This window comes from Hippoglossus hippoglossus, chromosome 13, assembly GCF_009819705.1.
Source record: "Hippoglossus hippoglossus isolate fHipHip1 chromosome 13, fHipHip1.pri, whole genome shotgun sequence".
NCBI lineage: Eukaryota > Metazoa > Chordata > Actinopteri > Pleuronectiformes > Pleuronectidae > Hippoglossus > Hippoglossus hippoglossus.
In genome coordinates, this window is record NC_047163.1 from 16641186 (window position 1) to 16657761 (window position 16576).

General features: G+C 41.7%; 1 protein-coding gene and 1 long non-coding RNA gene across 2 annotated transcripts in view; one reads left to right on the top strand and one right to left on the bottom strand.

Moving 5' to 3' along the window:
- Nucleotides 1-16576, bottom strand: part of LOC117773210 — a 237303-nt gene that overhangs the window by 81226 nt on the left and 139501 nt on the right. The window lies entirely within an intron of this gene.
- rab38a (RAB38a, member RAS oncogene family) lies at nt 161-8591 on the top strand. The gene is made up of 3 exons (XM_034604928.1): nt 161-362; nt 4396-4676; nt 8270-8591. Exons 1-3 carry the CDS (start codon nt 161-163, stop codon nt 8423-8425), a joined length of 639 nt encoding a protein of 212 aa, XP_034460819.1. The 3' UTR covers nt 8426-8591.

Below are 16576 nucleotides of genomic sequence, written 5' to 3' on the forward strand. Positions count from 1 at the left end.
GTCTGTGTTCCACTTCCCTGTGTGGACCAGGGCGTACCTCGCCTCCCCTCCTCACCACCCACTCACACTCCACTTCCCTCTGCGCTGCCCTGTGCTTTCTCCCCCCTTTCATCCTCCTCTCCGGTGGATTCATGCTCAGCTCTCGCCCTCCTCGGTCGCCATGCAGAACAACCACCACAAGGAGCACCTCTATAAGATTCTTGTGATAGGGGACCTCGGGGTCGGCAAGACCAGCATCATCAAGCGGTATGTCCACCACAACTTCAGCCCCAACTACCGAGCCACCATCGGCGTGGACTTCGCCCTCAAAGTCCTCAACTGGGACCAGGAGACGGTGCGCCTTCAGCTGTGGGACATCGCAGGTACGGTCCCGACTTTTACGCACGGCTCACGTGGAAAAAGCAGACGCACAAGAGGGAAAACACACATGTAGAAGTTGAGGAAATATGATGAGAAATTTAAAATTCTCAACACGAAGTTAGTTTGTGTGATTTACTATTGTGTGACTCAAACTTTACGCACGTTTTTGAAGCCAGACTCAGCCTTGGAGAACAGTAAAAGAACAAATACCCTATGTATAAAACATTTGTAGCATTTCTATTCTATTGTTATAGAACATACTGGTCAAAAAGGATGGATTACTTTATGGGACAAGTAAAAAAACTTTAAATGAAATTGGACATCCCTTTGGTAGTAAATTGAATCAAGGGACTTTGTTGAAAATTCCCTATTAAGTTCAAATTAACTGAAGGCTACATTTTCAAATGAGATATATTAGATAACGGTCACGGTGGAAATCACGTTTGGATTTCGATCACTACTGAATGATTGTGCTTCACAATCACAGTGAAAACTACTACAATGAAATCCACTTTTGCATTTCACTCAAAGTTTGAGTCAAAGCTTTCCCAATAAAAACTAAAATATTTATCATAGCTCCACCGCTCAAATGAAAACCATATTCTTTCTTTATTCTTCCAGGGAAGGTAATAAATTATTTCATCTCAGAGAGAGAGTGTGTGTGTGTGTGTGTGTGTGTGTGTGTGTGTCTGTGTGTCTGTGTGTGTGAGTGTGAGGCCTGAGAATAAAAACTCACACTAAACTCATACTTTCTGAAGTCTTAGTGTTTGAGGTTAGAATTATAAAGAAGAGTGATCCCAAAGAAAATATAAATATGTAATTTCTCCATTTCCATACAACCATGATGTTACGGGCTATCCAAGGTTGGTGTTTCTCATCTGTACCAGCTGACCCGTTACTCAACCCACATCCTTTGGGCACACATTTCTACAATTACACGCTTCCTTTCAAATTACATTCCCAAGGAAACCAGAATCACGATCACATACTCTATAATACTGAATTATTATATATTCTATATTTTGTTGAAAATATATACAACCTATACCTAACTTTTATTTACAAACTGTATTTACAGACATCTGTGGATATAAAATCTAATTAATTTATGTATTAACTATTAAATCAATATCATCATTTAGTCATGTAATTAGCCTTATTTCCTATTTTGAGAGCTGCATGACCTCATGATAGATCACTATGATACCACATGACATACGAGAGTAGCCATGGCAACAGCCTGCCAAATCATTATTATTTTTAGTGTAAACCACTGTCACTAAAATGACGTAACATAAATTAAAATATCTAAATTGTGCCAGATGGCAACACACAAATCTCACTTTACATAAATTTACACCACCGAGTAATTCGAGCACACACCCATCCAATTATGTATCCATACATACAATTATACACTATGTATAATAATACACTAAGTATAATAAAAACGGTAATTCAGTCTTGAACCTTTTGGTACCACTAATTACCTCTCCATCCTTTCACACTGAGCAGCATGTCCTTCTCTGTCTGTAGGATCTGTGCGATACCCTGAGCTGTTTTGAAATGTTATTCTATTTCCTTGTTTGATCAGTAGATAGAAATTAGAGAAATTGTCATGTTCCTTCCTCATGAGTAGAATTCTTTGATTGGGGCAGGGCGAGCGCAGACGTCACGGGTTTACACAGACATTCGACTGTGATGCTGTTGGGTACGATAAAAAAAGCTAAAGGCTGCAGCGCTTTCGTCTCACATGAGTGTCGGCTGAGGGTTAGAAGAATTCTCTGACCCGCTGCTCTCTCCCCTCCTGTGCTCCCTCACCAGCGAGCGCAAGCAGTCATGTGTCTCAAACTCATGTGAGGGAGATTTGAGTCCCAAGCTCTTGTGTACAGAAAGCTTCTATTGTGATGTGAGGATGAGTGTCTCCCTCAGAGAAAACTTCTGCAGGTCCTGTACAATACGTGCTCCCTGCGTGGGCCCTGAAGTTAGAGAAGTCCTATGGGGCTGAAAACGTCAATTGTAGTTCTGAATTATTTAGGATTAACTCTACCCACTACAGAATCATAAAGAAAGAGCCTGTGAAAGTTTTGTCTCATAAAAAATATGTCCCTTTTAAAATGAATACATTTGAATCTATGAGACCCAACCAAAGACTGACTGTTCTTCACCCAGCGCTGCTGTGAGCTTGTTTGAGGATTTGAGGATGGACTGAAGTTTTCTCATGTCACAGATGTAATAAATCACTGACTGCTTTGAAGCATTTCCCAAGACAAATAACAACTTCAACCATTTTATTTTTGTTGGCCATTTTTCTGTGGCCTGCAGCGACACAGTGGCCTGTACACGGAGACATGACTGAGTTATACTGCTATCATTACTTTTGAAATCCCATAGATGTGCTGTGCACGTTGAGCTGTGGGACTCATGTGGCTTCAGAACATTCAGACACAATATCAAGATGAACTGCAGATGTTTGGGGCATTCATGCTACTTTATCTCAACTGAGTTTTCTTCCAAAGTTAAACGTTTTCTCAGTGGTTTAAAGTGGGCAATGCTCAGTTTGAATGGATGATATCACATATTTGTGTGCACCAGTCTGCAGTAAGCAACGTGGAATCAAATTCTAGTAAGAGTTGTGGGGTTTAGTTGAGTTTTTCTATTAGCCAAACACATAACTAGTAACACCTATGGGTTTCTTTTTCTTTTTCTGAACTTTAACTTATATTATTGCTTATTTCATTATATATATATATATATATATATATATATATATATATATATATATATACTGTAAGGGTTGCAGGTGGGGGGCTGGGATCCAATCCCAGCTGACATTGGGCGAGAGGTGGGGTACACCCTGGTCGGGTCACCAGCATATCCAACATACACAGACCAACAAATATTCACTCTCACATTCACACCTAAGGTCAATTAACCCAACTCCAATCTGCATGTCTTTGGCCTGCTGGAGGAAGCCGGAGCACCCAGAGAAAACCCACCAGACATGGAGAGAACATGGAAACCTGCTGTGAGGCGACAGTACCAACCACTGCCTATGTGGCTTCCTCATGGTATATTTGTAATGATATAGAAAAATATTTTAAACACAGGCCGTAAAACATCCTCGAATAATGCATGTGAAAATGAACTTATCAACAAAATAACTTATACAGAAAGGCAGGGAGAGTTTTTTCACTTGGTGTATGATGATACTATAGTGATATGTGTTGTAATATAATACAGGTTCTGCCCATGATGCTGTAAGTCCTTGAACAAGACACACATCCTCCCAGGTGTTCAGCAGCCGACCCTGTGCTCTCGTCCATATGTGCTGAAGAGCAGGTGAACAGAAAATGAGCACAGTTACATGTAGATTTATATAAACTCCATTTAGTACGATGCAAACTGCATTTGGGAGGAACGCCTTAGAAAATGTCTTTTTATTCTGCAACTATGCAGCTGCTACTGATGGTGGAGTTATGATGGTAAAATCCGTGTGGATACAACATTCCAACAGAGCTTATCGAATTAATTTTACCCTGAGGAATTTTTACAGAGAAGAACTTCACAGACACGCACACACACGCACGCACACACACACGCACGCACGCACGCACGCACGCACGCACGCACACACACACACACACACACACACACACACACACACACACTACAGATACCTCTCACCTCATCAAATCCTGCCTCTATCTCCCTCTGCATCTTGTGTCTTACTACAGTTCTTTTAACTGTAAAAACATGAATGAGAGTGTGGAGGTTATAGAGGAGGTGAGATATGTAAATAATGTGTCCACGATGGCACATATCAGACAGGAGTGTGATAAACTAAGTCAATTGAATGACTTGTGTAAGAGTTTGTGTCTGATTGCTGAAATGACACTGCATTTCTTTTATCTTCCTGAGTGGCATCATGCAGGTGATCTATGTGCACGGAACTAAATGGAACATGCATCAATGAAGCTATGCATTTAATACCATTTTTGTGTGTGCATGTGTACGTTTGTGTGTGTCTTCCAGGTCAGGAGAGGTTTGGCAACATGACTCGTGTGTACTACCGTGAGGCCATGGGCGCCTTCATTGTGTTCGACGTCACCAGGCCCGCCTCCTTCGAGGCCGTGGCTAAATGGAAGGAGGACTTGGATTCCAAACTGACACTTGCCAATGGGAAGAATGTAGCCACTGTGCTTTTGGCTAATAAATGTGACCAGGGCCGGGACGTGCTCATGAATAACGGAATAAAGATGGAGCAGTTCTGCCAGGAGAACGGCTTTGTGGGATGGTACGAGACATCTGCCAAGGTGAGAACGATGGGACACACACACACACACACACACACACACACACACACACACACACACACACACACACACACACACACACACACACACACACACACACACACACACACATACACACACACAAGAAGTCGCTGTGAATACAATGACCGGCCTTCAACAGGAGCTCTGAGGTTTAAGCCCCCATGTCAGCGGGCGTGCCCTCGTTGTGTAAATGTCCTTTAGGAGCAGCTGACTCCTGACCAGCTCCACTGTGTCAGACGGAGCACCTGATCGCCCCGTGGAGATGCCACCACAGACAGAGGCACATTCAGGAGGTGAAGAAATCCTTTAAAAATGCTGAGTGGAACGAGTCCATTTAGTCTTAGTGTATGAATAAAGCCTCAATCATTGAGCTGTGCTGATTTTCCACAGAAGACATTCCTCCCGTGTCATTGAACTGGGGCAGCTGGGAATGTATCAGTCCACGGTTTTCTATTGACTGGCACAGATCCTAAAGGAGTAGTTTGACATTTTTCTTTTGGAAATGTGCTTTTATCATTGTCATGCTTAGAGTTAGATGACAGGATTGTTGCCTCTTTAATGTCTGTCCATAATTACAGAGTTGGAGCCAAGAGCAACTGATCAATTCGCTATGAATACAAAGGAATTTAGGTTTAAGTAACCAACTTGTTTTGTGCAGGTTAGATAAAAGAACTGATGTGACTGATGAATTAACAGATATACCGATTAAGTATGATTATATACTATCTACATTTACATTTTAAAATAAAAATCTAACCAGAAAAGTAGAATATATATCTATATATATATATATGGGTGGCTCTGAATGTGGATAAATATGAAAACCAATTTCTAAAGACATCCTCATTCCTAAGTAAATAGTATTAAGTATTTAGTAAAGAAATGTAGAGCAGCAAATAGAGCAGATAAATACCTTGAACAAAATTAAAATAACAAATAATAAACCTTTCACAAAGCCTAAAGGAACTGAAGTTGCAGTATAATGCAGGACTCAGTGACAGTCAGAAAAGCAGTGAGTGACTTGTGGCTGTGAAATGAGCTGAGGATTCACCCACCTACACACTAACACACTGACACACCAGCACAGGCCCTGATTATAGCAGCTAATGCTGAGCAGGAATCTCACAGTTGGATGAGAAGAAAAGAAAAAAACGACTAAGACGTGCACATAGACACACAAGCACACACGTATACAAACCTATGATACATTTATAAACAGCACAAAAAGGCACTCAGATTTAGCTACAAATGAAACACGCTGAATTTCTATTTGTGAACCCCTGTAAACTTGTGCTAAAGTGCTATATAAATGAAGTTTATTAATTATGGTGCAGTATATAACATGTCATTTTTGTATACACTTTGTTTAGCTCTTTTACACCACATTTTTTGTGATTTTCTTAATGTTAATGAATTGAGACAAACAGAAAATAAACAGTTTGGGATGTCCTTCTAAATACCAAAGATACAAACCAACAATCAGGTGATGAAAATAATTTTCTGTTGTGAAAGAACGATAGGGATGCCATGATAAATTGATGATTCAATCCGATGAAATTGAGGCAGAAAACCAGTAAATTGATTGAGACACACACACACACACACACCCACACACAACCAGTCATCTGACGTTGGACAAATCATAGAATGTCACACAGCTGGAGCTGCTGTGTGAACAAAATCTTGCTGCTCCAGTGACCTGGTGTTCAGGGTGAATGTCCAGAGCTGTCTGCTCTGAGATTTATCTTTGCTTTATAAAAACATCCCATTTGGAAGTGTGCTGCCATCTTCCAACAGCTTCGGCCTATTTGAAACTGTAATGATGAATCAATTTGATGCCGTAAATGTCATATGTACCGATAAGCCACATGAATGCCAGATGAGTCATTTCCAACTTTTATCTAGATGTGCTCCGTGTGCAGAGAAGTGAAGCGGGCTGACTGTAGAGGAGGAGCAGATTTGTTGTTGTTTTATTTTGGTGTAGCACAATCTTTGTCTCCAGATCTGTGCGGTAAGGATGACAGATCACGACACACACAGATGGTTTGTATGTGTGAGAGGTTCAGGGCTCTGCAGACGCCACCATGTCACATCCCACTGAGCACTGTTTGAGCTCTACTGCTCCCGCAGTGGACTTCACATGTTACAAAACTGTGTGTGCGTGTGTGTGTGTGTATGTGAGAGAGAGAGAGAGAGAGAGAGAGAGAGAGAGAGAGAGAGAGAGAGAGAGAGAGAGAGAAAGGGAGAGAGAAGTTGATGGCCAGAGAAGATAATAATAATAGGCTGCAATAATTTCATAAAGTTTTCAGTTCAGTTTGTTTCACACACACACACACACACACACACACACACACACACACACACACACACACACACACACACACACACACACACACACACACACACACACAAACACAGTTGTTCCAGACCATTGTATTTTGTCTTCTCTCACTTGCCTGCCCCCATACTTCCTGTCTGTATCCAATTAAGCCAAAGCTTCTTCAGAATAACTTTTCGTAACGGCATCATAAAAACAACATCAGGAAAAATGTATATTCACAGGGAAATTAAGTGCAGTGCTGCGAAAACATTATGTATAGTTGTTCCTAATTTGCAGCGTGAAAGGAACAGAAAAGAATGAGCAGCACTTCAAGCTTTTATTTCTGTCTTACTTAGTCCAACATAATAATTCTGTTTTCAGTTCTGTTTATTCAAATCAGTAAATGTAGTTTGTTGTCGCAGCTTTTATTCAAAACCAACCACTCAGAAGATGCACTTTTCCTTTTGTTGATTTGCTTTGGAATTATTTATATTATATTTAGAGGCACATAATTGGAAAGTATTGACCACCGGGTCAACGGCCAGGGACCACCGGGTCAAGAGATGCTTCGCCCTTTATCCCGGAACATCTCCTGGTGGCGGAGCAGTGAACATGGACGTCTCCCTGACACCCCCCGCTGCTAACCTTTCACAGTAGCTGCTGGCTCCCCAAACCTTTGGCCTGGCCTTCTCTGCCTCTTCGCAGAGCTCCCTCTTGCCTTTGTGTAGCTCTTTGCTCTGGTACAAATACAACATGTGGAAGTCATTCTTTATTTGATAGTTTCCCCTGCTCGGAAAGAGGAATCAACAGGTTCATTCTTTTTATGTTAGCAAAAACCACTACAATGTAATCTAAGTGGTTTTGATGCTGTACATGATCTACTGAAGGTTGAATTTGGTTGTTGTTTTGTATTTAGGCTCTAATTCCGTTTCGACGTCTTTGTTTTGATCACAGCACATTTTGTTCTCTCCTTTTCTTCAGAATTTAGAGTAAAGTTATAATTTGTCTGCAGAGACCGCTGACAGCTACTGTGAGGAAACTCGTGCAAAACTCAATTTTCAGTTCGTCTTCACATCATTGCTGCTTGCTGGTGCTTCATCCATCCACTCAGCCTCGTAATGATCCATTTGATTCACTTCCCTGCTCCTTAAGGCCTTTTCCTGCCGCACATGTCTCCATAAAAATGTTTGCATTAATCAATTCTTCCCTCGGTCTTTTTCTACCCGCTCCTTTTCCCAACTCCTCTCTCCAGGAAAACATCAACATCGACGAAGCAGCGAACTGCCTGGTGAAACACATCATCGCCAGCGAGAAAGACCTGCTCCAATCAGAAGTCCCCGACACCATCACCCCGCAGTTAGAGAAGGATAAAGGTGGGACATGCTCGTCCTGCTTCAGATCCCAGTAACAGCTCCTGACAACTGGATGTCCTTTTGTATCTCATTTACACACTAAGTCGAGTTTGTCTGTGAGCAAGAGGCAGAGGAGGAACTGCTTTGGCTTTTTGTGAGGAAGGAGGAAGGTATGGGTGCCAACTTGTCTCCTCTCTGGTTGCCCAGTGTGTGTGTGTGTGAGTGAGTGAGTGTGTGTGTGTGTGTGTGTGTGTGTGTGTGTGTGTGTGTGTGTGTGTGTGTGTGTGTGTGTGTGTGTGTGTGTGTGTGTAGTGTTGGTTGACAAAGAGGCAGCTGGTCTAAGAATTGGATGGATTGAGTCAGAGAGAGAGACAGAAAAGGAGATGGATGCAGCTGTGTGCGCTTGTGAAAAGACAAGGTCACGCTCTGGGCAACTTCAATCCTTGACACTGCCACTTCGGTTACCATGGAGACACATGTAACGTAACACATGCGCGGAAAGATTTCGGAAATCACAGTACATCTGTGATTTGCATGGTGTTAATCTCCATTTATAAACCATGGTAGTCTCCTCCTTTTTTCCTCCCTCCTTCTCCACTCTTCTCTGTCGGGGTGTTTCAAGTCATTCTGACACAAACGTTCATTCCTCAGATTAATCTCAAGCAGTTCAGCCTCGGTCCTGATATCACCACAGTTCTATCACATTGTTTCTTCATTGCATCACATTGCTACGATTTATTTTACATGGTCATTTTTATGGCTCTGTCCTCTGGGGCCAGTCCTGTTTTTTGTAATGTACTGGTGTCTTCAGTAATGTAATGTACAGCAGATTATACTGATGTAATTAAAGTGCCTTATCTGATGCTGCACGTTTTATTTAATGTCTCCAACAGATATATTCACTAATTATTTAATTTATATATGCACTTATAAAGGTATATGTATGATGACTTTCATCACGGAGGTAGAATCCAACTAATTACCATGGTAACCACTTGTATGACAAACTGTTTTTATCAATTTTAGTTAAATTGTTTTATATCAAATTTCTATTTCTTTGTTCAATACATGTCATATTTGTAATTATGGCATGAATGCAGATATATATATATATATACAAACAAGTACATATTCTATACATTATAATGAGACAGGTTATAGAACCAATGATGTATCCAGTTTTCAACATGTTCATATGAATAAACCACAGCTTTACTGACTGACAGTTTGCATGTGATTTACTTTCAATTACTCTGACTGATAAAACCTCAAGTGGTGTTTAAAGAGATAGTTTACCGAAAAATGAAAATTCACTCATCATCCATCCATCCATCCATCCCTCTCTACCTCCCTCCCTCCTCCCATTCATTCATCCATCCATCCATACCTCCATCCATCTATCCATCCATCCATCCATCCATCCATCCATCCATCCATCCATCCATCCATCCCTCTCTACCTCCCTCCTTCCATCCATTTATCCATCCATCCGTCCTTACGTACCTCCCTTCCTCCTTCCATCCATCCATCCATGCGTCCATCCCTCTCTACCTCCCTCCCTCCTTCCATCCATTCATCCCTCCCTCCCTCCCTCCCTCCTTCCTTCCATCCATTCATTCATCCATTCATCCATTCATCCCTTCATCCATTCATCCATTCATCCCTCCCTACCTCCCTCCTTCCATCCACCTCTTCCTCCCTCCATCCATCCATGGAGTGCGTCACCTGACTTCTTTTTACGCACCCATCATAATAACTACAGCCACTCGAGGTTGTCTAACAATAAAACCACTATGGGCCATAGTAAGCTGTTTGTACAGACGACCTAATGGGTCAGTTGTTGTTCTTGTTTATTACAGGACAGTCCTGACCAGTAGTCTCTTAGTTTAAGTCCCTCTTTTTACTGTCCTGGCTAAATGAACAACGACTTTGTTGTTGTTCATAAAGAAAGACAAAACAAAATGAAATTGAAGTTTTGCACTAAACTCAAAGCTACTGTTGTTTTTTTTCCGCTCTGCTCCGATGCTGAAAATCCAATTTTAGTGAGGAAAAAGTCCAGATTCCAGTTTCACAGCTCGTGTTCGTTGAGGTTCCCCCCCCCCCCCCCTAGTGACCTGCTACTGACCTGCCATGTGACTGCAATCACGCAGCACACACACACAAGACTATGTCATCTTAACCTTCATTCCTACATTCTTCTGTGGAGCCGAGATAGGCTTTCATTGTACCTGAAAACACACAACTAGGACTTACAGACACTGATGATCATTTCTTTGAGACTAATTCTACTCTTGACCTTAGAAAAGGAAAAAAGCGGGATTTCAGCTTGAACAACTTTAATATCCACTAATTAACTTATCAACACTCAACCCAAATAATGACCAACTCCAATGTCTGTGGTAGAATCAACACAATCACAAAGAAGATCCTTGGATCAGGGTCAAATAAGGTGGATGTTAGCTTCTAAAACCCATTCTCCAAATTTGATTAAGGTGTTATTCAATTTATAATTTCTTTATTGTCTGGAACAAAACATTACTGTCCTGTTAATCAACATTTGTCAGTAGTTTGTGTTCACCCCTCCTCTTCTTTTCTCCCGCCTCAGACAGGCACTCGGCCTAATTATCGCCCTGTAAAGATATAATTTTGTGCCTTGTTTAACACTGTGGTTTTTCCGGCCCTGAGACACAAAGACACAATCTATAGCTCAGAAGAGACTCTGATGGATATCGGTTTATAGAGGAAGGGCACGCACTGGAGAAAGATGATGTTACTCTGTAATTAGTAATAATTGGATCTCATTTTCAGCATCAACGCAGCAATTTCAGAGAGAAAACACGGGGCAAGGGGAGTGGAGAGGTTATGTGTGTGCGTGTGTGTGTGTATGTCGGGAGCAGACCCGTTTTCCCACTGTACACCCACACAGGCACCCTCCTCTCACACACACACACACACACACACACACACACATGGATGATCAGAGGATTTCACAGATTTATCTCTCGCTCTCTGCTGGTCTCTAAGGCAACAAGCTGCAGAGAGAGAGCAATAGTTTAATTTCTCTTTACTTACAGGCCCTATCCTTGTAGTTCTCCTTGATTTCCTTTCCTATGCAACAGGGAGAGAAAAGAAAGGAGAGAGAGAGAGAGAGAGAGAGAGAGAGAGAGAGAGAGAGAGAGAGGTAAAAAGAGAAAGAGAGAGAGGAACCGTGGCAAGAGACTATAATCACAAGACTTCTCAGTCATATAGGATAAGGAGAATATAATCTGCACGTGATTCCAAGATGACTTAAAGTCTCTCACACACACACACACACACACAACCACTAATGTAGGATATGTGCACATAGCTTACCCGTCAGTGCGATTACGGTAACTCTTCGCTCTAAATTGTGTTTGCAAATACCTTCACCTGGAAACAATTTCTTCAAACTTAGAGGAACAAGAAGAAACACATTTGTGATTCTCTATGATCCCCTGGAGGTCCTATAGCACACAGGCGTCTCCTGGAAATTCAGCTGCATGTGTTAAAAAGTGAAAAACTGCCCTAAAGAGAAAAAAAATACATATCTTTCAGCGGTGATACATGAGTATAAAATATAACATTTTATTGGAGAGGCAATAAAACAGCCACGGAGCAAACACAGGCACTGAGCTCAGATGTAGCGCTGCTATATATTGAGAGAGGAGTTGGAAGTGAAGGCTGTGGCAGGCGCACTCTGGCAGTGAATTAAACACACAAAGTACAAGAGAATCGAAGGCAGGGCCCAGGGGAGACTGTGGATGAATGAAAGTAGTGAGTACACCTCCATGTTTGATCGATAAATGTGAGTTTTTGTCCATGAGTGCATCTGTGTGTGGATTCCCTTTAAACAGTGGAGGGGAACATTTTTCACATCAAATTTTCATTCTTGCAGCTGGTTTTCCAGGTTTGGCTCATTCAGTCTAAAGCAGAACTGAGTTTTTCCATGTCAGTTTTGAAAAAGAGCTGCAGGAGTTTGTCCCAAACAGCGATTGTATTGAGTAATGCTCAAGCCACAATTTCTCTGCATGTATTTCTCCTCCTCTCCTGAAAATTAGCCGAACTCGAGCCGAACCCGGCAGACTTAATGTTTTTTGTGTCCAAACCTGATCAAATCTAAATGTTTTCCCAGATTACAGGCATGTGCAGCGTAAAAAAAAAATCATGTAGTGCAGCCAACATGATCGAACTGAATATCATTTGAAAAGATTTGGCCAAACAAAATGGTAAAATCTGCCTCAGGACTTATATAGAATTTATTGAATTCAAGCAGTGAGAGGTTGTCAAGTACACTTGGTAGTTCCACATTATGTGGCTGAGTGGTAGATCGGTCGTCCTCCAACCAGAAGGTCAGCGGTTCTATCCCGGCCTTCTCCGTCTGCATGCCGAAGTGTCCTTGGGCAAGATGCTGGACCCCGAATGGCCCCTTGTAGAAAAAGTGCTGCCCATAGATGCACTGTGTGTGTGAATTGGTGAATGTCAAAACTGTACTGTAAAGTGCTTTGAGTGGTCATCAAGACTAGAAAAGAGCTATATAAATACAGACCATTTACCATTATTCAGCATGTCCTGGAACATCTTCCCACACTCCCGGCACATTCAGATGTCAAAGCATCACACTGGTGACATAAAAAATAAACAAACTAATGCTTGACTTGAAGAACTTCAGTCTGACTAATGAAGTGAATCTTTGACTTTCAGAGGGCAGAGAGTTCTTCTTCTGAATGAGTTTTCATCTTTTTAGCTTTTAACTTGTGCACAAATAAACGCGTTGGCATAACACTGTCAGAAAGTGAATGTTAACCTTGCCCAAGGGCATTTGTTCTTCCGACTCGTCCAGTTGAGCTTCATGTTTCCAGCTTTAATGGTGCTCAACATGAATGAACAAAAACATGATTCTTTGTGTATCCCTCCTGGAAAGTGCAACAAACTGCCTCTAATCTCCTTTTCCTGACAGTCACCATGATGATGTGGTGACACGTCATCCACCTTGAAGGACACGCTTGTCTATTATTCAATTTCCATTTATTGCAGAAAAAATGATTGCTGTTACGAGAATGCTTTTGTGTATCTCAGTTGCTGATGAGATGTTTAGACTGGATCACATTGTCTCATGGAGGCCGGAGGTTCCCCACCCCTGCCTTGGAGAATAGTAATCTGTGTAGCAATTAGCCCCACTTCATTTTACAGTGGTGATGCTGAAATTAGACTGAAACATTGAAATGAATCAAGTATTTAAGGAGGGTGGGAAGCACACAGGCTGAAAACGGTGGTAGAAATGCAGTTCTATTCCTGCAGTCATGCAACAGGCTTACCTGTCTGTTAAACCCGTCGTATTCCCGTCAAAAAGCCCCCCTGCTCCTCCTTTTTGTCTAGATCACAAGATGAGCTCATGCTGGGGGAACTAAAGAGGGACACAGTCTCTACCTGCTCCCACACTGAACCTGTGACAAATGCGCCAAAGAACAGGACGATATGTCTTTTGTCTTTTGCTGAATGAAGGTAGAGACACGTGAGGACGACCACACCTGCTCGTTCTCCTCTAAGAGAAGCCACGTCCTCCGTTTACATGTGATGAATTTAGGCTGAGTTAGAGTTGGATTGGAATGAGGATTTAGCTGAAATGTCCTCATGTCTTGTTTTCGCAAGGTTTTGAGCTTCAGATCAGGATCTTGCTGAGGAAGAAAGACAAGCGGTGTATCGTCTTAGTTTAATTTGATTCACACTGGCAGAGAAAAGAAACACCCTAAAGTCAAATGGAAACAAATGTTTTTTTCTGAACCTCTGAAAGAAAAAAACAGCTCTTAGATCTTCAAACCTTTACAAGCCTACGAGAACTGCCTCCTCTTGTTTTAACAGTAAACAATGATAGAGAGAGGATATGAATGCAGTCATCTATTATTACAAGAAAAGACTGAGACGAGCCTGTAAAGCTCAGTAGAATGTTGGTGAATGGTTTTGGTCCATATTAGAGTTTGACTTTATTTCCTACCAATTTAAATATCAGACAGGATTTTCACCATTCGGTAAACAAGCTGCTATTAGTTTTCTTTAGAGAAATAGAGAAGGAAAGAAATGCTTTCAGCTTCATCACCGCACCATCACATGGAGCTTTTGTATGCAACTGGATCACAACATGGTTTGAAACCTTGGCAATTCTAGTATAATAATAATAATAATAATCAAGCTGCAGCAATGTTCACACACTCTTGGTTATCATTTCCCTAAATTTGTCAGATTTTTAAAATCCAAATCCTTGAATTATTTCCTGGGAAAGTGTGACAATTTTTAAGAAAATGAAAAAAAAACGATCCTGGATTTTCAAGTTCCGTGGAAATTCTTTTCATTCATTTTTGTGTAACCCTGCATAGAAACAAACACACATACAAATCAAACAACAAACAAACAGACAGGGGTAAAAACCCAACCTCTTTGACAGATTTAAAAAAAAACTGTAACTCACTCTGGTTAGTGTGGTAGACATGGGGACTCCCTGCTCCCCACGCGGAGCTCGGCGTTATCCTGTACATGCTTGACCTTTTCAGGATGTTTTGTTGCCTTTCGCCCAGTGCATGCTGGGAGAGGCCCAGCCCTCCAGCATGGAGAAAAATAATATTTGAATAATAAATGTTTGAGCATTCAAGGTAATCTTTTTCTCATCCAAACATGTATCTAGTGGAGTGACAGTACGTGAAGATTGTTGTGAGGTAGAAGTATTTTGCATTAATCTCAGATATACAAAACACCAGAACGTTGTCAGACTGTTTTGTATAACATTGAAATTAAACAGTGCACACAGGAGGCAATATGCATGAATAAGAATGTCATGTCTTCATATCTAACATGGGGGATATTTTCCTGTATTGCACAGGTTCTGTGTCAGTTTGTGTCAGTTTGATTCAACAGGATTTGTTACCTTGGCCACTGTCAGTATATTGATGACAACATGGATGGCTCTGCTTCCCTGACAGTCCCAGATCAGCACCCTGGACAGCGGTCGTGACCCACTGGTTCAGAAGGTTAACAATGGGGCTCTGGGTTTCCAGCATTACATGCACTGTACCATATGCTGCTGATAATGACTGTTTTTCCTGCACAGTGTGTGTGTGTGTGTGTGTGTGTGTGTGTGTGTGTGTGTGTGTGTGTGTGTGTGTGTGTGTGTGTGTGTGTGCTGGCTGGATGATGCCACACTGTCCTCTGTAGAAACAATAGGACTGGTTTTGTGTCTCATTATCATACAATGTGTCCAGATATTTTCACAGCTGAGACAGGTAACGTCAGTATGATTTATGGTGGTGTAGATTTAATGGTTTCCACTTTAAAACAAGTGTCTCTCTGCTTAGGAAGTAAATTGCCGGTGCTGTGTATTCGTCCCTGGGATGGATGTTTTGGTCAAGGCCACAGCATGTGTGTGTGTCTGTGTGTATGTGTGTGGGGACAGAATGTTTGCTGCCTCTCTTTGCCTTGGCAGGAAAAAGGCGCTGTGGAAAATTGGTCAGCAATGCCCTTCTCCTTTGTGCCAACTGTCTCTCCTCTGGTGGATGTGCACCGAGCAGCATGTGCACAGAATGTACATGTTGATGTGACCTTGTGCTGAGTGTATTCAGTCCTTGCCATTACTAAAAGCCCAACACATTGTTTTGTGTGTCTCTATTTGTGTGTGTGTGTCTGTGTGTTCCTCACGTTCATGAATTTGTAGTCTGGAGCACCTGTGTGTGTGTCTGTGCAGTTCAACAGCTGTGGTCCTCTGTGGTGTGGTGCCTTACAGCGCTATCTAGCAGCTAATGTGTAGCATTGCACACACACCGCATACCAATAAACACACCCCCTTCTCTCATCGCGATCTTTGATCCCACATACTGTAGCTTCACAAACACAAGGGCATCCTCAGGAAAGCATGTTAACAAGTGGAGATAAAAAGATGCATTTCTGTAAAACAAAAACAACAATCTTCTGTAAATATATGTACATCTGCATGTCAAAATGTTACATGACACAAATGCGTAATAACATAAGGCGCGTTAGAATGCTGCACTTATAAAAGTGTGCCTACATCTTCGATAACCCAAAAAAAGAATCTTAACTAACGGAAATCAGTCTGTGGACGTGTGGTAATGCTGGCAGAGGACAAGGAAGCACGGATGTTGATGTGAAGGGAGGTGGGCTGCATGGACAGACAGATAGAT

Coding starts and splice junctions, on each gene's coding strand:
- rab38a (XM_034604928.1), top strand. CDS start 161: ATGCAGAACAACCACCACAAGGAGCACCTCTATAAGATTCTTGTGATA. Junction 363..4,395: donor TCAGCTGTGGGACATCGCAG/GTACGGTCCCGA, acceptor TGTGTCTTCCAG/GTCAGGAGAGGTTTGGCAAC. Junction 4,677..8,269: donor GGTACGAGACATCTGCCAAG/GTGAGAACGATG, acceptor TCCTCTCTCCAG/GAAAACATCAACATCGACGA.